A 26,721-nucleotide genomic window follows, 5' to 3' on the forward strand; every position below is an offset into this window, starting at 1 on the left:
GAATAGGGACGGGACCTGCACCAGTGGGAGGGAGCCGTGAAGGAGGAAAGGTCTCCACACACTAGGAAGCCCCTTCACGGGCGGAGACTGCGGGTGGCGGAGGGGGTAGCTTCGAGGCCGCGGAGGAGAGCGCAGCCACAGGGGTGCGGAGGGCAAAGCGGAGAGATTCCCGCACAGAGGCTCGGCGCCAAGCAGCACTCAGCAGCCCGAGAGGCTTGTCTGCTCACCCGCGGGGGCGGGCGGGGGCTGGGAGCCGAGGCTCGGGCTTCAGTGCTAGCCGGGAGGGAGTCCGGGAAAAAGTCTGCAGCTGCCGAAGAGGCAAGAGACTTTTTCTTGCCTCTTTGTTTCGCGGCGCGCAAGGAGAGGGGATTCAGAGCGCCGCCTAAATGAACTCCAGAGACGGGCGCGAGCCGCGGCGATCAGCGCGGACCCCAGAGACGGGCAGGAGACGCTAAGGCTGCTGCTGCCGCCACCAAGAAGCCCGTGTGCGAGCCCAGGTCACTCTCCACACCGCCCCTCCCGGGAGCCGGTGCAGCCCGCCAATGCCAGGCTCCCGTGATCCGGGGACAACTTCCCCGGGAGAACGCACGGCGCGCCTCGGGCTGCTGCAACGTCACGACGCCTCTGACACCGCAGGCTCGCCCCGCCTCCTCCGTACCGCTCCCTCCCCCCGGCCAGAGTGACCCGGAGCCCCCGAAGCAGCTGCTCCTTTAACCCCGTCCTGTCTGAGCGAAGAAGAGACGCCCTCAGGCGACCTACACGCAGAGGCGGGTCCAAATCCAAAGCTGAACCCCGGCAGCTGTGTGAACAAAGAAGAGAAAGGGAAGTCTCTCCCAGCAGCCTCAGAAGCAGCGGATTAAAGCTCCACAAACAACTTGATGTACCTGCATCTGTGGAATACCTGACTAGACAACGAATCATCCCAAATTCAGGAGGTGGACTTTGGGAGCAGGATATATTAATTTTTCCCCTTTTCCTTTTTTTGTGAGTGTATATATGTAAGCTTCTGGGGGAGATTTTGTCTGTATAGCTTTGCTTTCACCATTAGTCCTAGGGTTAGGTCCGTCCGTTTTTTGGGGGTTTTTTTCTCTTTTTTTAACTTAAAAAATTTTTTTTCCTATTAAATGTTTTCTTACTAATTTTTTCCTTATTTTCTATTTTTAGAAATTAAAATTTTTTAATAAGTTTTTTCATATTTTTTATTTTTAAAAATTAAAAATTTTTTTTCTTAATTTTTTTCTTATTTTTTATTATAAAAAATTAATAAATCTATTTCTAAAAATTAAAAAAATTTTTCTTAATAAATTTATTCTTAATTTTTTTTCTTATTTTTTATTACAATAGTTTTATTTTATTTTATTTTATCCTCTTTCTTTCTTTCTTTCTATTTTTTTCTCCCTTTTATTCTGAGCCGTGTGGAGCCGTGTGGCTCTTGGTGCTCCAGCCAGGCATCAGGGCTGTGCTTCTGAGGTGGGAGAGCCAACTTCAGAACACTGGTCCACAAGAGACCTCCCAGCTCCACGTAATACCAAACGGCGAAAATCTCTCAGAGATCTCCATCTCAACATCAAGACCCAGCTTCATTCAACGACCAGCAAGCTACAGTGCTGGACACCCTATGCCAAACAACTAGTAAGACAGGACCACAGCCCCATCCATTAGCAGAGAGGCTGCCTAAAATCATAATAAAGCCACAGACACCCCAAAACACACCACCAGACGTGGACGTGCCCACCAGAAAGACAAGATCCAACCTCATTCACCAGAACACAGGCACTAGTCCCCTCCACCAGGAAGCCTACACAACCCACTGAACAAACCTTAGCCACTGGGGACAGATACCAAAAACAACGGGAACTACGAACCTGCAGCCTGTGAAAAGGAGACCCCAAACACAGTAAGTTAAGCAAAATGAGAAGACAGAGAAACACACAGCAGGTGAAGGAGCAGGGTCAAAACACACCAGACTTAACAAATGAAGAGGAAATAGGCAGTCTACCTGAAAAAGAATTCAGAATAATGATAGTAAAGATGATCCAAAATCTTGGAAATAGAATAGACAAAATGCAAGAAACATTTAACAAGGACGTAGAAGAACTAAAGAGGAACCAAGCAGCAATGAAAAACACAATAAATGAAATTAAAAATACTCTAGACGGGATCAATAGCAGAATAACTGAGGCAGAAGAACGGATAAGTGACCTGGAAGATAAAATAGTGGAAATAACTACTGCAGAGCAGAAGAAAGAAAAAAGAATGAAAAGAACTGAGGACAGTCTCAGAGACCTCTGGGACAACATTAAACGCACCAACATTAGAATTATAGGGGTCCCGGAAGAAGAAGAGAAAAAGAAAGGGACTGAGAAAATATTTGAAGAGATTATAGTTGAAAACTTCCCTAATATGGGAAAGGAAATAGTTAATCAAGTCCTGGAAGCACAGAGAGTCCCATACAGGATAAATCCAAGGAGAAACACGCCAAGACACATATTAATCAAACTATCAAAAATTAAATATAAAGAAAACATATTAAAAGCAGCAAGGGAAAAACAACAAATAACACACAAGGGAATCCCCATAAGGTTAACAGCTGATCTTTCAGCAGAAACTCTGCAAGCCAGAAAAGAGTGGCAGGATATACTTAAAGTCATAAAGGAGAAAAACCTACAACCAAGGTTACTCTACCCAGCAAGGATCTCATTCAGATTTGATGGAGAAATTAAAACCTTTACAGACAAGCAAAAGCTGAGAGAGTTCAGCACCACCAAACCAGCTTTACAACAAATGCTAAAGGAAATTCTCTAGGCAAGAAACACAAGAGAAGGAAAACACCTACAATAACAAACCCAAAACATTTAAGAAAATGGGAATAGGAACATACATATCAATAATTACCTTAAATGTAAATGGATTAAATGCTCCCACCAAAAGACACAGACTGGCTGAATGGATACAAAAACAAGACCCATATATATGCTGTCTACAAGAGACCCACTTCAGACCTAGAGACACATACAGACTGAAAGTGAGGGGATGGAAAAAGATATTCCATGCAAATGGAAATCAAAAGAAAGCTGGAGTAGCAATTCTCATATCAGACAAAATAGACTTTAAAATAAAGACTATTACAAGAGACAAAGAAGGACACTATATAATGATCAAGGGATCAATCCAAGAGGAAGGTATAACAATTGTAAATATTTATGCACCCAACATAGGAGCACCTCAATACATAAGGCAAATGTTAACAGCCATAAAAGGGGAAATCGACAGTAACACAATCATAGTAGGGGACTTTAACACCCCACTTTCACCAATGGACAGATCATCCAAAATGAAAATAAATAAGGAAACACAAGCTTTAAATGATACATTAAACAAGATGGACTTAATTGATATTTATAGGACATTCCACCCAAAAACAACAGAATACACATTTTTCTCAAGTGCTCATGGAACATTCTCCAGGATAGATCATATCTTGGGTCACAAATCAAGCCTTGGTAAATTTAAGAAAATTGAAATCGTATCAAGTATCTTTTCCGACCACAACGCTATGAGACTAGATATCAATTACAGGAAAAGATCTGTAAAAAATACAAACACATGGAGGCTACACAATACACTACTTAATAACGAAGTGATCACTGAAGAAATCAAAGGGGAAATCAAAAAATACCTAGAAACAAATGACAATGGAGACACGACGACCCAAAACCTATGGGATGCAGCAAAAGCAGTTCTAAGAGGGAAGTTTATAGCAATACAAGCCTACATCAAGAAACAGGAAACATCTCGAATAAACAACCTAACCTTGCACCTAAAGCAATTAGAGAAAGAAGAGCAAAAAAACCCCAAAGCTAGCAGAAGGAAAGAAATCATAAAGATCAGATCAGAAATAAATGAAAAAGAAATGAAGGAAACAATAGCAAAAATCAATGAAACTAAAAGCTGGTTCCTCGAGAAGATAAACAAAATTGATAAACCATTAGCCAGACTCATCAAGAGAAAAAGGGAGAAGACTCAAATCAATAGAATTAGAAATGAAAAAGGAGCAGTAACCACTGACACTGCAGAAATACAAACGATCATGAGAGAGTACTACAAGCAACTCTATGCCAATAAAATGGACAACCTGGAAGAAATGGACAGATTCTTAGAAATGCACAACCTGCCGAGACTGAACCAGGAAGAAATAGAAAATATGAACAGACCAATCACAAGGACTGAAATTGAAACTCTGATTAAAAATCTTCCAACAAACAAAAGCCCAGGACCAGATGGCTTCACAGGCGAATTCTATCAAACATTTAGAGAAGAGCTAACACCTATCCTTCTCAAACTCTTCCAAAATATTGCAGAGGGAGGAACACTCCCCAACTCATTCTACGAGGCCACCATCACCCTGATACCAAAACCAGACAAAGATGTCACAAAGAAAGAAAACTACAGGCCAATATCACTGATGAACATAGATGCAAAAATCCTCAACAAAATACTAGCAAACAGAATCCAACAGCACATTAAAAGGATTATACACCATGATCAAGTGGGGTTTATTCCAGGAATGCAAGGATTCTTCAATATACGCAAATCAATCAACGTGATACATCATATTAACAAATTGAAGGCGAAAAACCATATGACCATCTCAATAGATGCAGAGAAAGCTTTCGACAAAATTCAACACCTATTTATGATAAAAACCCTCCTGAAAGTAGGCATAGAGGGATCTTTCCTCAACATAATAAAGGCCATATATGACAAACCCACAGCCAACATTGTCCTCAATGGTGAAAAACTGAAACCATTTCCACTAAGATCAGGAACAAGACAAGGTTGCCCACTCTCACCACTATTATTCAACATAGTTTTGGAAGTGTTAGCCACAGCAATCAGAGAAGAAAAAGAAATAAAAGGAATCCAAATCGGAAAAGAAGAAGTAAAGCTGTCACTGTTTGCAGATGACATGATACTATACACAGAGAATCCTAAAGATGCTACCAGAAAACTACTAGAGCTAATCAATGAATTTGGTAAAGTAGCAGGATACAAAATTAATGCACAGAAATCTCTTGCATTCCTATACACTAATGATGAAACATCTGGAAGTGAAATTAAGAAAACACTCCCGTTTACCATTGCAACAAAAAGAATAAAATATCTAGGAATAAACCTACCCAAGGAGACAAAAGACCTGTATGCAGAAAATTATAGGACACTGATGAAAGAAATTAAAGATGATACAAATAGATGGAGAGATATACCGTATTCTTGGATTGGAAGAATCAACATTGTGAAAATGACTCTACTACCCAAAGCAATCTACAGATTCAATGCAATCCCTATCAAACTACCACAGGCATTTTTCACAGAACTAGAACAAAAAATTTCACAATTTGTATGGAGACACAAAAGACCCCGAATAGCCAAAGCAATCTTGAGAACGAAAAATGGAGCTGGAGGAATCAGGCTCCCTGACTTCAGACTATATGACAAAGCTACAGTAATCAAGACAGTTTGGTACTGGCACAAAAACAGAAATATAGATCAATGGAACAGGATAGAAAGCCCAGAGATAAACCCACACACATATGGTCACCTTATCTTCGATAAAGGAGGCAAGCATATACAGTGGAGAAAAGACAGCCTCTTCAATAAGTGGTGCTGGGAAAATTGGACAGATACATGTTAAAGTATGAAATTAGAACACTCCCTAACACCGTACACAAAAATAAACTCAAAATGGATTAAAGACCTAAGTGTAAGGCCAGACACTATCAAACTCTTAGAGGAAAACATAGGCAGAACACTCTATGACATAAATCACAGCAAGATCCTTTTTGACCCAGCCCCTAGAGAAATGGAAATAAAAACACAAATAAACAAATGGGACCTAATGAAACTTAAAAGCTTTTGCACAGCAAAGGAAACCATAAACAAGACCAAAAGACAACCCTCAGAATGGGAGAAAATATTTGCAAATGAAGCAACTGACAAAGGATTAATCTCCAAGATTTACAAGCAGCTCATGCAGCTCAATAACAAAAAAACAAACAACCCAATCCAAAAATGGGCAGAAGACCTAAATAGACATTTCTCCAAAGAAGATATACAGATGGGCAACAGACACATGAAAGAATGCTCAACATCCTTAATCATGAGAGAAATGCAAATCAAAACTACAATGAGGTATCATCTCACACCGGTCAGAATGGCCATCATCAAAAAATCTACAAACAATAAATGCTGGAGAGGGTGTGGAGAAAAGGGAACACTCTTGCACTGTTGGTGGGAATGTAAATTGATACAGCCACTATGGAGAACAGTATGGAGGTTCCTTAAAAAACTAAAAATAGAACTACCATACGACCCAGCAATCCCACTACTGGGCATATACCCTGAGAAAACCATAGTTCAAAAAGAGTCATGTACCAAAATGTTCATTGCAGCTCTATTTACAATAGCCAGGACATGGAAGCAACCTAAGTGTCCATCATCTGACGAATGGATAAAGAAGATGTGGCACATATATACAATGGAATATTACTCAGCCATAAAAAGAAATGAAATGGAAGTATTTGTAATGAGGTGGATGGAGTTAGAGTCTGTCATACAGAGTGAAGTAAGTCAGAAAGAGAAAAACAAATACAGTATGCTAACACATATATATGGAATCTAAGGAAAAAAAAAAAAAAAGGTCATGAAGAACCTAGTGGCAAGACGGGAATAAAGACACAGACCTACTAGAGAATGGACTTGAGGATATGGGGAGGGGGAGGGGTGAGATGTGACAGGGTGAGAGAGTGTCATGGACATATATACACTACCAAATGTAAAATAGATAGCTAGTGGGAAGCCGCCGCATAGCACAGGGAGATGAGCTTGCTGCTTTGTGACCACCTAGAGGGGTGGGATGGGGAGGGTGGGAGGGAGGGAGATGCAGGAGGGAAGAGATATGGGAACGTATGTGTATGTATGGCTGATTCACTTTGTTATGAAGCAAAAACTAACACACCATTCATTGTAAAGCAATTATACTCCAATTAAAAAAAAATTAAAAAAAAAAAAGAGTTGTTTGGTGTTCACTTCAGTAGTACATATACTAAAATTGGAATGATACAGAGAAGATTAGCATAACCCCGGTGCAAGGATGACAAGCAAATTTGTGAAGCATTCCATATTTTTCATAAAAACCAAACAGAGAACACAAGTATAATACAAAAGAAAATCAAACCACAAAAGGAAAGACAAAAAGGAAAAGGAAAGACAAAAAGGAAAAGGAAGGGACAAAGAAGAAATACAAAATCAATGGGAAAACAAGGTTTAAAATGGCAATAAATACAAATCTATCTATAATTACCTTAAGTGTCAAGGGACTAAATGTTCCAATCAAAAACACAGAGTGGGGGCTTCCCTGGTAGCTCAGTGGTTAAGAATTCGCCTGCCAATGCAGGGGACATGGGTTCGAGCCCTGGTCCGGGAGGATCCCACATGCCGCGGAGCAACTAAGCCCATGCGCCACAACTACTGAGCCTGTGCTCTACAGCCCGTGAGCCACAACTACTGAGCCCACGTGCCACAACTACTGAAGCCCACACGCCTAGAGCCCACGCTCCACAACAAGAGAAGCCACCGCAATGAGAAGCCCGCGCACCATAAGGAAGTGTAGCCCCCGCTCGCCGCAACTAGACAAAGCCCGCACGCAGCAACAAAGACCCAACGCAGCCAAAAATAAATTAATTTTTTTAAAAAAAGATAACTATCCTTTTAAAAAAAAAACACAGAGTGGCAAATTGGATAAAAACAAGAGCCTACAATACGCTGCCTATAAGAGACCCACTTAAGGGCAAAGGACATACAAGGATTCGAAGTGAGGGGATGGAAAAAGATATTTCATGCAAACAGAAATGACAAGAAAGCAAGGGTAGCAATACTCAGACAAAACAGACTTTAAAACAAAGGCTATAAAGAAAGATAAAGGACACTATATAATGATAAAAGGATCATTACAAGAAAAAAATATTATACTCGCCAACATATATGTACCCAATATAGGAGTGCCCAAATACATAAAACAAATAGTAACAGACATAAAGGGAGAAATTAATGGGAATACAATAACAGTAGGAGACTTTAACATCACAATGACATCAATGGACAGATTTTCTAGACAGAGAATCAATAAAGCAACAGAGATCCTAAATGATACAATAGAAGAGTTAGACTTAATTGATATTTTCAGGACATTACATCCCCCTCCCCAATAAAACAGAATACACATTCTTTTCAAGTGCACATGGAACAGTCTCTAGGATTGACCACATACTAGGGCACAAAAGAAGCCAACACATTTAAGAGTATAGAAATTATTTCAAGCATCTTTTCTGACCACAACGTCATGAAAGTAGAAACCAATAACAGAAAAAGAAACAAGAAAAAACAATTACATGAAGAATAAACAAGTTGCTACTAAAAAAACCAATTGGTCAATGATGAAATCAAAGAAGAAATTTTAAAATACCTGAGACAAATGACAATGAAAACAACCCTGCAAAATCTATGGGATGCAGCAAAAGCAGTTCTTAGAGGGAAGTTCATAGTGATACAGGCCTTCAAGAAACAAGATAAATCTAAAATAAACAACCTAACCCACCACCTAAAAGAATTAGAAAAGAGAACAAAACCTAACCTAAAATCAGCAGAAGGAAGGAAATAAAGATCAGAGAGGAATAAATAAAATAGAGATTAAAAAATAGAAAAAAAAAATCAATAAAACCAAGAGCTGGTTCTCTGAAGGAGTAAACAACATTGACAAACCTCTGGCCAGGCTTACCAAGAAGAAAAGAGAAGACCCAAATAAACAAAAGAAATGAAAGATGAGAAATCACAACTGATACTGCAGAAATACAAAAAAACCATAAGAGAATGCTATGAACAATTATATGCCAAAAAATTTGATAACCTAGAAGAAATGGACAAGTTTCTAGAAACATACAGCCCACCAAAACTAAATCAAAAAGAAATAGATAATTTGAACAAACTGATCACTAGAAGTGAAATAGAATCTGTAATTTTAAAAACTCCCTACAAACACAAGTCCATGACCATATGGCTTCACAGGTGAATTCTACCAAACTAACGAAGAAGAACTTATACCAATCCTTCTCAAACTCTTCCAAAAGAATGAAGAGGGAGGAACACTCCTAAAGACATTCTATGAAGCCACAATCACCCTGATACCAAAACCAGACAAAGACACCACCAAAAAAAAGAAAATTACAGGCCAATATCTTTGATGAATATGGATGCAAACATTCTCAAAATATTAGCAAACCAAATCCAACAACACATAAAAAAGGTCATACACCACAACCAAGTTAAATTCATCCCAGGGTCACAAGGATCATTCAACATATGCAAAATCAATGTGATACTCCACATCAACAAAAGAAAAGACAAAAAACACATGATCATCTCAATAGATGCAGAAAAAGCATTTGATAAAATTCAACACCCATTCATGATAAAAACTTACAAAAGTGGGCATAGAGGGAACATCTCAACATAATAAAAGCTATTTATGACAAACCCACAGTCAATATAACACTCAATGGTGAAAAGCTGAAAGGCTTTCCACTAAAATCTGAAACAAGAAAAGGATGCCCACTCTCACTTCTATTCAACATAGTATTGGGAGTCTTAGCCACAGAAATCAGACAAGAAAAAGAAATAAAAGGAATCCAAATTGGAAGGGAAGAGGTAAAATTGTCATCCTACATGAGGATGACATACTATATATTAAAAAAACCCTAAAGACTCCACACAAAAACCACTAGAACTGATCAACAAATTCAGCAAGGTAGCATGATACAAGATTAACGTACAGAAATCGGTTGCATTTTTTACACTAACAATGAAATGTAAACAAATGTAAACAAACAATCCCTTTTTAAATCACAATTAAAAAGTAAAATACTTAGAAATAAACCTCACCAAGGAGGTGAAAGACATATATGCTGAGATCTACAAAACATTAATAAAGGAAATTGAAGATGATTCAAAGAAATGGAAAGATATCCCATGCTCTTGGATTTGAAGAATTAATATAGCTAAATTGGCCATACTACCCAAAGCAATGTACAGATTCAATGCGATCACTATCAAATTATCCATGACATTTTTCACAGAATTAGAACAAATAATCCTAAAATTTATGCAGAACCACAAAAGACCCAGAATTGCCAGAGCAATCCTGAGGAAAAAGAAAAATCAGGAGGCATAACCCTCCCAGACTTCAGACAATACTACAAAGCTACAGTAATCAAAATAGCATGGTACGGGCACAAAAAACATACAAATAGATCACTGGAACAGAAAAGAGAGCCCAGAAATAAACCCATATACCTATGGTCAATCTTCAACAAAGGAGGCAAGAATATACAATGGGAAAAAGTCTCTTCAGCAAATGGTGTTGGAAAAATTCGACAGCTGCATGCAAACCAATGAAGTTAGAACACACCCACACACCATACACAAAAAAACTCAAAATGGTTTAAAGACATGAACATAAGACATGACACCATAAAACTCTTAGAAGAGAACATAGGCAAAACATACTGACATAAATCATACCAACGTTTTCTTAGGTCAGTCTCCCAAGGCAATAGAAATAAAAGCAAAAATAAACAAATGAGACCTAATCAAACTTACAAGCTTTTGCACAGCAAAGGAAACTGTAAACAAAATGAAAAGACAACCTACAGAATGGGAGAAAATATTTGCAAACAACAAGGGCTTCATTTCCAAAATACACAAACAACTCATACATCTCAATAAACAACAACAACAGAAACAACCCAATTGAAAAATGGACAGAAGACCTAAATAGACATTTGTGCAAAGAAGCCATACAGATGGCCAATAGGCACATGAAAAGATGCTCATCATTGCTAATTATTAGAGAAATGCAAATCAAAGCTATCATGAGGTACCACTTCACACCGGTCAGAATGGCCGTCATTAAAAAGTCTACAAATAACAAATGCTGGAGGAGGTGTGGAAAAAAGGGAACCCTCCTACACTGTTGGTGGGAATGTAAATTGGTGCAGCCACTATGGAAAACAGTATGGAAGGTCCTTAAAAAACTAAAAATAGAGTTACCACATGACGCAGCAATCCCACTCCTGGGCATATATCCAGACAAAACTATAGTTCAAAAAGATACACGCACCCCTATGTTCATAGCAGCACTATTTACAATAGCCAAGACAAGGAAACAACCTAAATATCCATTGACAGATGAATGGGTAAAGAACTTGTGGTATATATACAATGGAATACTACTCAGCCATAAAAAAGAATGAAATAATGCCATTTGCAGCCACATGGATGGACCTAGAGATTATTATACTAAGTGAAGTAAACCAAGCAGAGAAAGACAAATACCATATGATACCACTTACATGTGGAATCTAAAATATGACACAAACGAACATATCTACAAAACAGAAACAGACTTGGAGACATAGAGAACAGACTCGTGGTTGCCAAGGAGAAGGGGCGGTAGGAGAGGGAAGAATTGGGAGTTTGGGATTAGCAGATGCAAACTATTTATATATAGGATAGATAAACAACAAGGTCCTACTGTATAGCACAGGGAACCATATTCAATATCCTGTAATAAACCATAATGGAAAAGAATATGAAAAAGAATATATATGTATAACTGAATCACTTTGTTGTACAGAAGAAATTAACACAACATTGTAAGTCAACTATACAATAAAAATTTTTTTTTAAAAAGCGTTGTTTGTTTTTTATTTTCCTGTCATCTAGCATGACTGTAGGATTTTAAATGGGATTTGAATAAATCCTAAGTGGAGTATAATTTTCTCTAATCAAACTCTGGGCTTCAAGAAACATTTCAGTGTTTAAAAAAGATTTTCCCAGCACCTAACTGTGCCACCTTCTTGAGAATAAGACTCTATGAACCTCATGCTATACAATAATGAAGCTAGCTCATAAGTTTTCCTGTGTAGATAGTAGGAAATAACTGGGGAAAGGACTTTTGTCAGGGCCTCTTTTTAAAGCATGCTTAATCCACCCTAATTTGAGGGGGAAAAAAAAATCAACACCTGGATTACTGCCTCTTCCACTACAATCTTATTTCAGATCTTCATTTTCGTTTTTGTTTTTAGAGCTTCTTAACCTGGTTTTTCTTCTTTATTATAAATTTATTTATTATTTATTTATTATTTATTTATTTATGGCTACGTTGGGTCTTCATTGTTGCGCACAGGCTTTCTCTAGTTGCAGCGAGCGGGGGCTACTCTTCATTGAGGTGCGCGGGCTTCTCACTGCGGTGGCTTCTCTTGCTGTAGAGCATGGGCTCTAGGCCCGCTGGCTCAGTAGTTGTGGCACACGGGCTTAGTTGCTCTGTGGCATGTGGGATCTTCCCGGACCAGGGATTGAACCCATGTCACCTGCATTGGCAGGAAGATTCTTAACCACTGCGGCACCAGGAAAGTCCTCTTAATCTGTTTTTATCTAGTACCTCCAAACCTGGCAATTCACCCCCCACACACACTATGAAATACTTTTCTCCATAAACAGGCATTTGGTCTTATAACCCTCAATGGTTCACTTTTAGATAATGAACATTCCCTGTGGCTCATTCAGAAGAAGTTCAAAATTAAATTTCAGCACAGAGAGAGCCAGAATAAGGGAGGTGCTACTGTTCAAAGCTCCTGCCTAAAGGGTCCTAAACTCTTAGTAGAACAAATTAAATGTACCTCCTAGTTTTTATTCTCTCATGTACACCTTATAAAACCAGAACAATGTAAACTTTTCAAAGTCATACAGAAGAAACTGCCACCTTTGCTGGCACCAACCTACGTTAGAGTTTTGTGGCCTTGTACACACAAGTCCTATGGCATTCTGAGATGAACCAGGTACATGTCACCTGACATCAGCAGGTACAGTCAGCTGACGTTTGGCATAGCTATTTGTCCAAGTAAATAACACAACCTTTTCAGTGGCTTAATTAAGGCTTCTAAGGTATGTTGGTTTGCGGGAAGTTTCAATGTATCTGCATAATTTTAAACATAACTTATAAAGTTTATCCCCTGAATATGTGCTGTGTTTTCCTTTTGGTTTTTTTTTCCTTTGGGGAGTGGGGGACTCGACAGCTACATGTAAAAGAAAGAAACCAGACCACTTCCTCACACCATATACAAGAATAAACTCAAAATGGATTAAAGATTTAAACTTAAGATCTGAAACCATAAAACTCCAAGAAGAAAACACGCAGTACTCTTTGACGTTGCTCTTAGAAATATTTTTTTGGATCTGTATATTCATACAAGGAAACCAAAACAAAAAACAAATGGGACGACAAACTGAAAAGCTTTTGCAAAGTGAAGGAAAACCAACAAAACAAAAAGGCAATCTACTGAATAGGAGAAGATATTTGCAAAACAATATTATCCAGTAAGGGGTTAATATCCCAAATAGAGAACTCGTACAGATTAATATCAAAAAATAAACAATCCAATTAAAAATGGGTGGAGGATCTAAATAGGCATTGTTGGGAAGGAAACATACAGATAGCCAACAGATAATCACATGAAAATTATGCTCAGCATCGCTAATTGGGGAAATGTCCATCAAAACCGCAATGAGATATCACTTCACCTGACAGAATGGCTATCATCAAAAAGAACATGTGTTGGTTTAGAAAGATGTGCTAATAATCACCTGCCCAGGTGACCCACGTCTTAAGTTGCTTCTGCCCCAACCTACTCTACTCAGACTAATTTCTCAATCCCATCCCACACATTAGTCATAAGTGCACCATTGCTTCATCAACACATTCTTACTCACATATTTGAAACTTTCCTCTCTGGAATATTTCCCCAATTCCCACCCAGTTCTCCTTCTAACATGCATGTGGCTATATTTTCTATAGGCTGAGTTTTGAACACGCCCCACAGCAGATGTATGGGAACATCCAAACTCCCAGCCAAATTTCATAAAAATGACTCAACATAATACGATTCTCCAACTAGACACTTTTAAGGATAACAACCATTTCATTTCTTTGCATTCTGAGCACCTGGCTGGTCAGAGCCTGGTTGGGCATTCCAATACTGCTCCCACATTTAAAACACCTGGGGATCACCACTGCAAGATCAGCTGCTACTTACACGACTTTCTGGAGATGACAGGTGACATGGGTTATCTGCTCACAAAGAATCCTCACTGAGGAGTGACTCAGAAAGCTTTCCCTCACATCCAGAAAGTTCAGGTTCTTGTTTGAACTGAACACAGAGCAGAGATCTGCCCAGAGATGAAGAGAATGATGGTCGTGCTGTGACCTAGGAGGAAGGCATTGACAAGAGCACCTATGAAAAGCACGTACAGGAAAAGCAACAAGAATTGGTAGGCTGCACAGCAAAGGAAAGCATCAACAAAATAAACATGAACCTACTAAATGGGAGGAAATGCTTGCATACTGTATGTCTGATAAGGGGTTAGTATCTCAAATATATAAAGAACTCATACAACTCAACTCAACAGAAAAGAAAAACTATTGTAACACGTGGGCTGAGGACCTGAATAGACATTTTTCCAAAGATGACATACAAATGGACAACAGGGACATGAAAAATATTCAACATCACTAATCATCATGGAAACACAAATCAAAACCACAGTGAGATACCATCACACCTGTAAGAATGACTATCATCGAAGACAAGTAACGGACTTCCCTGGTGGCGCAGTGGTTAAGAATCCACCTGACAATGCAAGAGACATGGGTTCAAGCCCTGGTCCGGGAAGATCCCACATGCCGCGGAGCAACTAAGCCAGCACACCACAACAAGAGAAGCCACCACAATGAGAAGCCCGCACACTGCAACGAAGAGTAGCCCCCACTCTCCACAACTAGAGAAAGCCCGCACGCACCAACGAAGACCCAATGCAGCCAAAAATAAATAAATAAATTTATGTATTTATTTATTTAAAAAAAAAGTGGTGAGCTGATCAAAAGGTACAAACACCCAGTTATAAAATAACTAAATCCTGGGGTGTAATGTACAGCATGGTGGCTATGTATTAAAAAAAATTTTTTTGAAAGAATTGGCAGGGAGGGAAGTTATATGAAATGTCTAGAGCGTCCTGAGCCCATTTGCCACACGGAAACTATAATACTATAATACTACAGTATTATACTATAGTATTATAGTATACTATACTATCGTATTATACTATACTATAGTATTATAGTATACTATAGTATTATAGTATACTATACTATAGTATTATAGTATACTATACTATAGTATTATAATATACTACAGTATTATAGTATATATAATATATAGTGGTATACTATAAAACTATAATACTAAAACAAAGTAAGGTTCCAAAGCCCCCATTCCTGATCTGAACATCATGTTTCCCAACTTTAATGGCTAGTTGGCAGGAAGAAATTTCAGCCAGACATTCCAGAGAATTCTGACCCTAAGCCATAGGGAGTAGTAGTGACTCTGTCCTCTTCCTAAAAGAGTGTGGGCTGAGGCTGAAGATGGGAAGACTAGTAACATTAAAAAATATACATATTTTTAAATGGGTTCTTACCTCTCAACCTGAGCATCTGATTTCCACATGGTATCATTCTCCAGGAATATCCTCTTTCCTACCTGCAGTGAAATTTTCTGCAAGTTTTGACAGTGTTTAAGGCAGAAAGAAGACTGCATCATTTCAAATGTATTTGTCAAGTGGATAGAAATCTCCGTGACGGGGGCCATTGTATCCTCCACAAGCTCCTCCTCCTGAGATTCATAAAGACAATACAAAACCTCCTTCGTGTCCATGGTTGAGAAGGGTTTCTTCCCACGGGGCACTGATCTGCATTTCAGTAACTGCTGCTTGATCTCCATCGATACTAGACAGCCAAAAGTCGTCTCCAGCTCCATGGCCCTTTCTTCGTTGGAGAGGCCAAATATGAAGTAGCCCACCTGGGTCAGGCTGGGGTTCTTCAGTCTTCCTTCCTTGGACAGCAGCTTCTGCAAATCCCCAATGTGGCACCTGTGGCCACCCACGTCCTCCTCCTCCTCCTCAGTCTCCAAGACATAGAACACGGCGGCAAGAAACTGCTGGACGCTGAGGTGGATGAAAGAGTAGCAGCCCTCGCAGTCTTTGCTCTTCTGGAGAATATTCTTGTCCAGGAAAGGACAGAGGGCAGACTCCTTTACCCCAAGTCTCCTGAGGTCTTCTCCATCAAACACAGATGTCTGTGTCCATATGCCCTCAGCAGCCAAGAGGCACACAGACTTCAGCGGAGCTTGGAGACAATCACGGGGGCAGCTGCTGCGAGCTGCTGTGAATTGGCTGCAGAGGAAACGCAGGAACAGGGACGTGGTGGTCAGGCAGGTCGAGGCAGGGTCTTCCCCCTTCTCCATCTGCCGTTTCAGACACGTGCAGACAAGCCAGCACACAGCAGGCGCTGAGCCCATGCGGAACAGAGCTGCGTTCTTCTTCATCAAGTCAAAAGCTCGCAGGGCTTGAGTCTCCTCTTCAAAGTGCTTCAAGAAATATGCCTTTCTGTCCAGCTCCAAGAACCCCTCGATCTCTATGAAGAGTGGCTGTTCAACCAAGAGCCGGAGCTCCCTCAGGGCGCCCGGTCGGGTGGTGATCACTAAAGTGGACTTGGGTAACATTTTTCTCTTCAGCAAACTCCCTAGGAGGACGGGCACTGGCCTCTGCTTCCTCCAGTCGCCACATATGTCATGGATGAGCGCCCCCGAGGGGACTCTCAGCTCATCAAAGCCGTCGACGATGAACAGGATTTTCCGTGCTTGCGTGAGGATCCCCGGAATGGCATCCTGCAAATCCGGCCCGTTCGCAGATATCAGCTCTGCAAAAGTGCACGTCCCCTTGTGGTTGAGGTCCTTGCAGCTGAGATAGAAGGCGGAACTGGATGTCTTTGCCTGGTCGTCCTGTGTCCATTCCAGCAGCAGCTGTTTTGCCACCGTGGTTTTCCCGACGCCGGCAGGACCATGCAGCACCACTGTAAGTGGCATTGACTGTATGGACGTCTGGGGCTTCAAGTATGATATCAACTTTGGGCTTCTCTGGGTAATGTTGCTGTGGAAACCACCATCATCTCCTGGCCAAAGTGTATTCTTCCAGATAGAAAATTTCTCCATCGTGTTTCTCTCTCTCCTCTTCACCTATATTGATATGTAATGGGAGAGAATTGGGGTGGCAGTGATTACATTCAGCTGGAAAATTCATATTGTAAAGGACCAGTGTCAGGGAGGAAGTAATGTTCCTCCGCCCTTCTGGGTTCTTCTGGCTGGTCTAAGAATTAAATTGACATGAGATGGATTAACAAGAGGAAAAAAAACAAAATTTTAATAACATATACATGACAGACACCCAGGAAAACTGAATTACTCACCAAAATGGCTGAAACCCTCACCTTCAATACCATCTCAGCTAAACAAAAGAAGATGTTGAGGGTAATGGTTTGGGACTTCAAAGGGGAGGAAGCAAATACACTTGGAAATGGAAAAGCAAATATTTGGTAGACACGTGTTTGCTGGGCCGGCAGGAACAATGGGACCCAGAGTGCACTCTGATCTCCAGGTCCTGCTGAGTTTCCCCACCACCCTTAGCCCGTGTTCTTTGCAGACATCTCTGGTGATAGCTCTGTTCTGGGAACAGGGTCTCTATCTAAAGTCTTAAGATGGTTAAGAGGAAGTCAAAGTTTCTTCCTGAGTAGTTTGGGCCTTGATCGTTTTTCAGCTTGAAATAATCTGCATGCCAAAGAGACATTTTGGGGTGGTTAAGTTTTGCTCCCCTACACCAGAAATGAGGAACCAAGAAGAGGAAAATTACCACGCACACGACCAAACACCAAAGCTACGACTATAAGACAGTAGATTCCTGGTGGTCCAGTGGTCAAGACTCCGTGCTTCCAATGCAGGGGGTGTGGGTTCGATCCCTGATAGGGGAACTCAAGATCCTGCATGCTGCATGGCCAAAAAAAAAAAAAAAAAAGGCAGTAGTTCCCCACCTGCGTTTTCTAACCCCCAAGTCTCCTTTTGCCTCTCCCAATGATACCTAGCAGGGTCCCGTGGGACTCCTGGGCACCAAGCCTTTGTGTACCCCATTTCTTGATTACAGGAAATAGCCTTCATTCAGCCTCCATGACCTTCCCTGAGCTCCAAGCAGATTCAAGCAGTTGTTAATTAGGGGGAAGGAGGGGATGCGAGACCAGGGAGAAACAAATAGTCAAGAGAAACATTTGTGCAGCCTTGGGGCAAGGTCCTGGTTCCCCATCAATGAATACATACAACAATATCTTTGAGCTGTTTTGCAGATACTGAAACCCCCTCCAGGTGGGACAAGTTAACAGTTAATGATGATATGCTGCCCAAAAGCAGGTACACCCCAGACCAGTTGTAAGTTGAAGGTTGATGACGCCGACTTCCACTTACCTCACCACCAACCAATCAGAAGCAATGTCCATGAGCTGATCATGGCCTCTTTGAACCATCACTATGAAACCTCTCACTACGCTCTCCAAGGGGGCGGGGCGGGGGGGCACAGTTTTGAGGGCATGAGCCCGCTGTGGCCCCCTTTGCCTGGCAAAGCAATAAAGCTGTTCTTTTCTGCTTCACTCAAAACTCTGTCTCCGAGATTTAATTCGGTATCGGGGTAGAGGCCAGATTCGGCTGCACCAGCTTTGAGTTATCTATTCTTTGTACTGTGAACACTTCGTTAAACCCACATGGACGAAAGCTCGACCCACAGGGCTATTTGTGCTTCCTAGATTAGACATTATGGCAGATAAAGAGAACTTTAAGTATTCCTGAGTCTACTTTATTTTTATTATGGTAAAATACACAACAATTTTAACCACTTTAATGTGTATGATTCAGTGGCATTGAAAACATTTTCAGAGCTATGCAACCCCAACACCACTATTCAGTTCGAAGACTTTCATCGCCCCAAACAGATACCCCATATGCATCAAGCATTCATTCCCCATTTCCCCCTTCCCCAGTCCCTGGCCATCAATAACCTGCATTCTGTCTTGGTGGATTTATCTATTTGGTATATTTCACACACGTGGAATTATAAAATGTGGCTTTTTGTGTCTGGCTTCCTTCACTTAGCATAATATGTGAGTTTCACAGAGATTCTACTATTAAGTCTGTATTGTCTTCTTGGCTCATCCATCTTAAACTGTGATGTCAAAAGTAAACCCGGGGTTTCCCTGGTGGCGCAGTGGTTGAGAATCTGCCTGCCAATGCAGGGGACACTAAAATATAAGACTGGACACTATAAAACTCTTAGAGGAAAACATAGGAAGAACACTCTTTTGACATAAATCACAGCAAGATCTTTTTTGATCCACCTCCTAGAGTAATGGAAATAAAAACAAAAATAAACAAGTGGGACCTAATGAAACTTCAAAGCTTTTGCACAGCAAAGGAAACCATAAACAAGACGAAAAGACAACCCTCAGAATGGGAGAAAGTATTTGCAAACGAATCAACGGACAAAGGATTAATCTCCAAAATATATAAACAGCTCATTTAGCTCAATATTAAAGAAACAAACACCCCAATCCAAAAATGGGCAGAAGACCTAAATAGACATTTCTCCAAAGAAGACATACAGACGGCCACGAAGCACATGAAAAGCTGCTCAACATCACTAATTATTAGAGAAATGCAAATCAAAACTACAATGAGGTATCACCTCACTCCTGTTAGAATGGGCATCATCAGAAAATCTACAAACAACAAATGCTGGAGAGGGTGTGGAGAAAAGGGAACCCTCTTGCACTGTTGGTGGGAATGTAAATTGATACAGCCACTATGGAGAACAATATGGAGGTTCCTTAAAAAACTAAAAACAGAATTACCATATGACCCAGCAATCCCACTACTGGGCATATACCCAGAGAAAACCGTAATTCAAAAAGACACATGCACCCGAATGTTCATTGCAGCACTATTTACAATAGCCAGGTCATGGAAGCAACCTAAATGCCCATCAACAGACGAATGGATAAAGAAGTTGTGGTACATATATACAATGGAATATTACTTAGCCATAAAAAGGAACGAAATTGAGTCATTTGTTGAGAAGTGGATGGATCTAGAGACTGTCATACAGAGTGAAGTAAGTCAGAAAGAGAAAAACAAATATCGTATATTAACGCATACATGTGGAACCTAGAAAAATGGTACAGATGAGCCAGTTTGCAGGGCAGAAGTTGAGACACAGATGTAGAGAATGGACATATGGACACCAAGGGGGGAAAACTGCAGTGGGGTGGGATGGTAGTGTGCTGAATTGGGCGATTGGGATTGACATGTATACACTGATGTGTATAAAATTGATGCCTAATAAGAACCTGCAGTATAAAACAACAAACAAAACAACTAATACTAAACTTTCATTGGGTTATTTGTATGGAAATATGTTAATATAAATGTTTCAGACATTACATGAAATTTCTAAAAATCTTATATTTGTATTTGTATGGAAATATGTATGGAAATATGTTAATATAAAGGTTTCAGACATTATATGAAATTTCTAAAAATCTTATATTTGTATTTGTATGGAAATATGTATGGAAATATGTTAATATAAATGTTTCAGACATTACATGAAATTTCTAAAAATCTTATATGTTCTGGTATAATGTTATAAGTAATAATCCTAGTTATTACTTTAAAATGTATATCTCAGAAATAACTAATTTTCTTGTCAACTGCATTATTATGAACTTTCATCAAATCTTTAACCGTGGTCATTTTTAAGTCTTTTGTCATTTACAGACAGTTCTGGGTGTACTCTGATGCTTTTGCAAATATGTTCCTATAAAAGGCTTTCATCTTCAAGAAATTCATGGAAAAGACTCTGACAAGTACAGGTTTCTGGTAACTGACTGTACTGCTGAACTGAATGAATAAGCATTTTCAGAACTCTAATGAAAAACTGATGAACTCATAAAAGTGCTAACAAAAGATCAAGATGAAAAAAAAAATTAATTACATGGGACTGAGTGAACTGATGAGGATGAGTATAATTTTTGTGACTTTCTGTCTGAATTAAAAAAAAAATCCCACAAGGACTCAGAGGCAAAGAATATACAAATCAATTTTCACTGCAAAGTAAAGGAGCTGTTACAGTGGAGGATTACTGGACTGAATGTCAATATTATGACATAGTATGAGTGTGTTTCATGTTTGGTAATTGCAATCATTGTTGCTTTTGTTGTGGTCATCCATGTACAATGCTTGGTGTCAGTCTACTTATCTCTTGTAAAAATAAAATACAGTGTGTGTGTGTGAGAAAAAAAAAAAAAAAGTAAACCCGGGGTTTCCCTGGTGGTGCAGTGGTTGAGAATCCGCCTGCCAATGCAGGGGACACGGGTTCGAGCCCTGGTCTGGGAAGATCCCACATGCCGCGGAGCAACTAGGCCCGTGAGTCACAACTACTGAGCCTGCGCGTCTGGAGCCTGTGCTCTGCAACGGGAGAGGCCACGACAGTAAGAGGCCCGCGCACCACAATGAAGAGTGGTCCCCGCTTGCCGCAGCTAGAGAAAGCCCTCGCACAGAAACGAAGACCCAACACAGCCAAAAAATAAATAAATAAAATTTTTTTTAAAAAAGCCACGATATTTTAAAAAAAAAAGTAAACCCGAAGAATACACACGCTATTAGAAGTGACTGAATTGATCAGGTCTATGTGCTGGGGGGAAGAGTTACATACATATACACCAAATACCTAAGAATAAGTCTAGGATCATGCATCCAATCTCTCTCCTGAGAGCCACAAGTTTGTAAAAAAAAAAAAAAAAAAAAATGTTGGGGTTAGGACTCCATGTTTTCACTGCCAAGGGCCTGTGTTCAATCCCTGGTCAGGGAACTTAAGACCCCACAAGCTGTGCCGTGTGGCACACCCAAAAAAAAAAAAAAGAAAGAAAGAAAAGAAATCATCAGTAAATGGAGAAATAACATTCATGAGTTGGAAGGCTCTGTATTATAGTATCAGTTCTTTCCAAATTGTTCTACAGCTTCCATTGTAGGGGAGCAAAACTTGGTACCCCAAAACGTCTCTTGAGCATGTGCATTATCTTGAGCTGAAAACAATGGAGGCCCAAAAGACTCAGGAAGAAACTTTGACTTTCCCCCTAACTTCCTAAAAAATTTTAGACAGAGGGTCTCTTCTTGGAATAGAGCTACCACCAGAGGTACGTGAAAAGAACACAAGCTAAGTGTGGCAGGGGAAACTCAGCAGAGCCTGGAGACCAGAGTCCACTCTATGTTCCTGCCTGGCCCAGCAAACACTTGTTTACCAAACATTTGCTTTTCCGCCTTCATGTGAATTGCCTTTCTCCCCTTTGAAGTCCCAAACCGCTACCCACAACGTCCTCTTTTGTCTTGAGAAATGGAATATTTCCTGCCACATCAGTAAACAAAGGATGTCACAGTCATCAGCGATTATAGCCACCAGCCACCAGTGAGCTGGTGAGCCCTGAGGGAACTCAGGAAGGAAACAAAGAATACCTGCCATCTAGCAGCCATCAGACTGCAGCCACTCCCCACCGTGAGCCCCGAGGGAACTCAGGATGAGAAAACACAGGATACTGGCCCCAGATAGCCGAGGTGCCTATCAAAGGAATGGTTTCAGTGAGCCCAGACTCTTGCATCTTCCCATACATAGAAAAGTGCTAAGTGCCTTAACTCCAGATATCTGGTTGTCTTTTATTAACGGTAACCTTTTGTTCCTACCACCTGCCCTTTGTTGCAAAACTCCTATATTTCCTAGCTCCCCCCTCGCCGCCTCAGAGCAGTTTTCTCAGGGTTACTTGAGACCCTGACTCCCAGGCTTGAAGTCCTCAGCATATCCCCCAAATATAACATAACTCTCAACTTTTAGGTGGTGAAAATATTTTTTTAGTCGACAGTCTTTAGCTGAAGATGGTACTTATGGTAAGGGTTTTGGCCATTTTGGCCAGTTACACAGTCTCCCTGACTCTCTCCCATTTATACATATGGTATTAAACAACTGTCCGATTTTTTTCTTGTTAATCAGTCTCATGTCAATTCTTAGGCCAGCCAGAAGAACCTAGAAGGGTAGAGGAACATTTCTTCCTCCCTGACATATTAAAATAAGATAAAACTCAATGGAAAGAAATCAAAAGATTTGGAAAAGGCACTTCAAAAAAGGAACAGCCAAATGGCCAATAAGCATATTGAAAGACCTTCAACCTCATTAGACTTCAGAGAAATGCAAATTAAGAACCTGATGAACAGAAAAAACGACACCCCCATCAGAATGGTTAAAATTAAAGACGGGCACAAGCACTTCACACAATGAAGAACAACTCTTACATGGTGGTACGAGTTAAACTGAGAAAACAGGGACTTCCCTGGTGGCCCAGTGGTTGAGAATCCGCCTGCCAATGCAGGGGACACGAGTTGGAGCCCTGGTCCGGGAAGATCCCACGTGCTGCAGAGCAACTAAGCCCGCGCGCCACAACTACTGAGCCTGTGCTCTAGAGCCCATGAGCCACAACTACTGAGCCTGCGCTTTAGAGCCCGAGCTCTGCAACAAGAGAAGTCACCACAATGAGAAGCCCACGCGCCGCAACGAAGAGTGGACCCCGCTCGCCGCGACTCGAGAAAGCCCGCGCGCAGCAACGAAGACCCAACGCAGCCAAAAATAAATAAATAGATAAATTTAAATTGAAAACACCACTGCCAAACTTGCGGGTGGTTTTCACTACAGCTAACTAAGCACATGTGCTCTATGACACAGCAATTTTACCTCCGATTAGAAACCCCACGATAATGCTTCGGTCTGCAAAAGATGCATGCACATCTGTTCACAGAACCTTTATTCTTCATGTCCCCAAACTGTAGTTGTAAAAGAAACCATACAACAAGAACTCTAATTGAGTTGATTCAATGCATATCAAGTTCAAAACAAGCAAAACTAACCTATGGTGGTAGCAGTCAGAATAGCGGTTGCCTTTCCCAGACAGCTCAGAGAGAAGAGTAAACATCCACTGGAAAAGTTGTCTATTGATCTGGTTAGTGATTACATGGGAGTGTGATTATATACATGAACATACACTGATGTAATCGCCAATCAAGTATGATTAGCTAACTATGATAGTAAATAGGTACAACTAGAGATTATATTTATACATATACAGACAAATGCACACACGAAAAAATGTTTCAAAAAATCAAGAGGAAGTTATCGTAGCTTTTTAACTTAGAAGTGACATAATAAAAGTAAAAGACAAAATATGACTGCATAAGATGTTCACTTTATAAACATACCCCCTTTATCTGGATAATCTCCTTTACATTTTCTGTAATCTCTGTCTTTCTAAGGAGCCACTATGATAGTCAACATCTGAGTATTTACCATGTACAGGAACTATTATAAGCTCTTCTACATATCATATTGTTTTCTTGCAACCACCTTATTGGGTAAATTCTATTATCTATGCTTCACATGATGAATCTGAGGCTTAGGGAAGTGGTTCTCAAAGTATGGCCCGCAGACCACAGCATATCTGGGAACTCATGAAAATGCAGATTCTTAAGCCCTATCCCCAGCCCTACAAAATCAAACACTCTGGAGATGGGCCCAGAAAACCGTGTTTTAACAAAGCTTCCAGGTGATTATGATAAATGCTAGTTTTAGGATCACGGGCATAGGGAAACAAAGGCCCAAGTTCTCACATTTGCTCGAGTCGAAGCGAAGATTATATCCAGGAGTTTAACTCAAGAACCTGTGCCCTCAATCACTGACACTTCCTCAATGGAACAAAAAGCAAATTAATAAACAACAATCCTCACATCCTCGGGCATTAAGTGGGCAACACCGGGGAAGATTCACAAGCTGAAAAACACTGTTAAGTAAGTACGTGGGGATCGAGTGGCCTGGGGACACACGGGCATGATGGGGACGTGGGGACACACAGAGCTCTTCTTAGAAACCTGACAGGGAGAGTGAAAGCCTACATTTCAGGTTTAAGAGCCCACAGGTGAAGGGAGGGGTGAAGGTCCTTGACAAGCATACCAACGTGCGGGGGACACGAAGGCTGATGGAATTTTGGATCAGACGGTGAGGAGGAAATAGGCTTGCGTCTGAAGACAGAACACACAGGGCAGCACAGTATGAATGAAGCAGGCCATTAAAATAGGCAGAAAGTCACCATCTCGTTCTAGCCTGAGTGCTGCTTACAGATCAATAATTCGGTTCTCACGTAACTGAAGGACGACCAGTTAGGATTGCAGGTAACACCACGAACTGCTCATTTACTCAACGAGGCAGCCCAGTACAGCAAAGCCGCATTAGAGCCACGTGGGAAAACAAGGAAGGTAAACACCCAAGACTAAATGGTGCACAGAGGTAGTTAGCTCTCCGGACCACCCAGGAGACAGAGCACGATTCCTTGAAGGAGATATTGGGGGAGAACCCGAATGAAGTCAGAGAAGGAAACAGAAGAGGAATTCCTGGTCTCGTACAAATGGGTAAAGATGAGCATCTACATTTGAGAACCCCCAGAGTGGAGACGGACATAAACCTCTGGCTTCCTACACTAATCCTGCTCAAGTGACAGGATAAGTCATTTAATTCTAGTTCCCACTGCTAAGCCTGTTTGGCCAAGAGCCACACCTGAAACCACGCGATCCCAGGAATATAGTGGCTCCTTCCCTGAGTGAATATGTCTTGTGATTACAGCAGCAGAGACACTCACGCTTAGGTCATTCTCTCTGCGCTTACCATCGTGAAAGCGGATTGTTCCCACCCAGAATGAATGGGTGACGGGAAAAGGGGGGAGCCCGCGACTTGGGTATATTCATAGGCAGATAAAAGCAGGACTTGAGAGGTAGCCTTGAAAAATGAATAACGAAATGAGTTGATGGAGCCAAATGGACTACAGGTGAATAGCTTTACCCTTAGCAGAAAGCAGTTCTTTGATTTGTTTCGGGGTTAATTTTTCTTTTTGTTTTTTTTTTTTTTTCGGCCGTGACACGGAGCACGTGGGATCTTAGCTCCCAAACCAGGGATGGAACCCGTGCCCCCTGCAGTGGAAGCTCAGAACCTTAACCACTGGACGCCAGGGAAGCCCCAAGCAGTTCTTTATTTGAAATAGGTACAAGCAACGTAAGGGTGAAGACCAGTGCGGATAAACTTAGGACCTGAGCTGGAACAAGCGTGAAAGGCTCCGCTGTGACAGCAAAATAAAAGCAAAGGCAGGGCTTCCCTGGTGGCGCAGTGGTTGAGAGTCTGCCTGTCAATGCAGGGGACACGGGTTCGAGCCCTGGTCTGGGAAGATCCCACATGCCGCGGAGCAACTAGGCCCGTGAGCCACAACTACTGAGCCTGCGCGTCTGGAGCCCGTGCCCCGCAGCAAGAGAGGCCGCGATAGTGAGAGGCCCGCGCACCGTGATGAAGAGTGGCCCCCACTCGCCGCAACTAGAGAAAGCCCTCGCGCAGAAACGAAGACCCAACACAGCCAAAAATAAATAAATAAAATACTACTATTATTTTAAAACACTAAAATAAAATAAAAGCAAAGGCACTTGCTGAAAGAAAGCGATATGTTGCCACCTGGAGCTACAGAATTGCTCAGGACTCTGCATCTAATTAGCA

General features: G+C 41.0%; 1 protein-coding gene and 1 non-coding gene across 2 annotated transcripts in view; one reads left to right on the forward strand and one right to left on the reverse strand.

Annotated features, from left to right (window-relative positions):
• NLRP7 (NLR family pyrin domain containing 7) overlaps positions 1–17,090 on the reverse strand; it is a 50,387-nt gene extending 33,297 nt beyond the window's left edge. Inside the window, exons 1-2 of the mRNA XM_068527885.1 lie at positions 15,646–17,090; positions 14,208–14,378 (exon numbers count right to left, since the gene is read on the reverse strand). Of these exons, the coding sequence (XP_068383986.1) occupies positions 14,208–14,378; positions 15,646–17,090 (1,616 nt within the window). The remainder of the gene's footprint in view (positions 1–14,207; positions 14,379–15,645) is intronic.
• Positions 7,082–7,188, forward strand: LOC137754015 (U6 spliceosomal RNA). Its single transcript, XR_011071695.1, has one exon. It is a non-coding gene; the product is annotated as a U6 spliceosomal RNA (small nuclear RNA).
• Positions 17,091–26,721: the final 9,631 nt, after the last annotated feature.

Source organism: Eschrichtius robustus, chromosome 19, assembly GCF_028021215.1.
Source record: "Eschrichtius robustus isolate mEscRob2 chromosome 19, mEscRob2.pri, whole genome shotgun sequence".
Lineage (NCBI taxonomy): Eukaryota > Metazoa > Chordata > Mammalia > Artiodactyla > Eschrichtiidae > Eschrichtius > Eschrichtius robustus.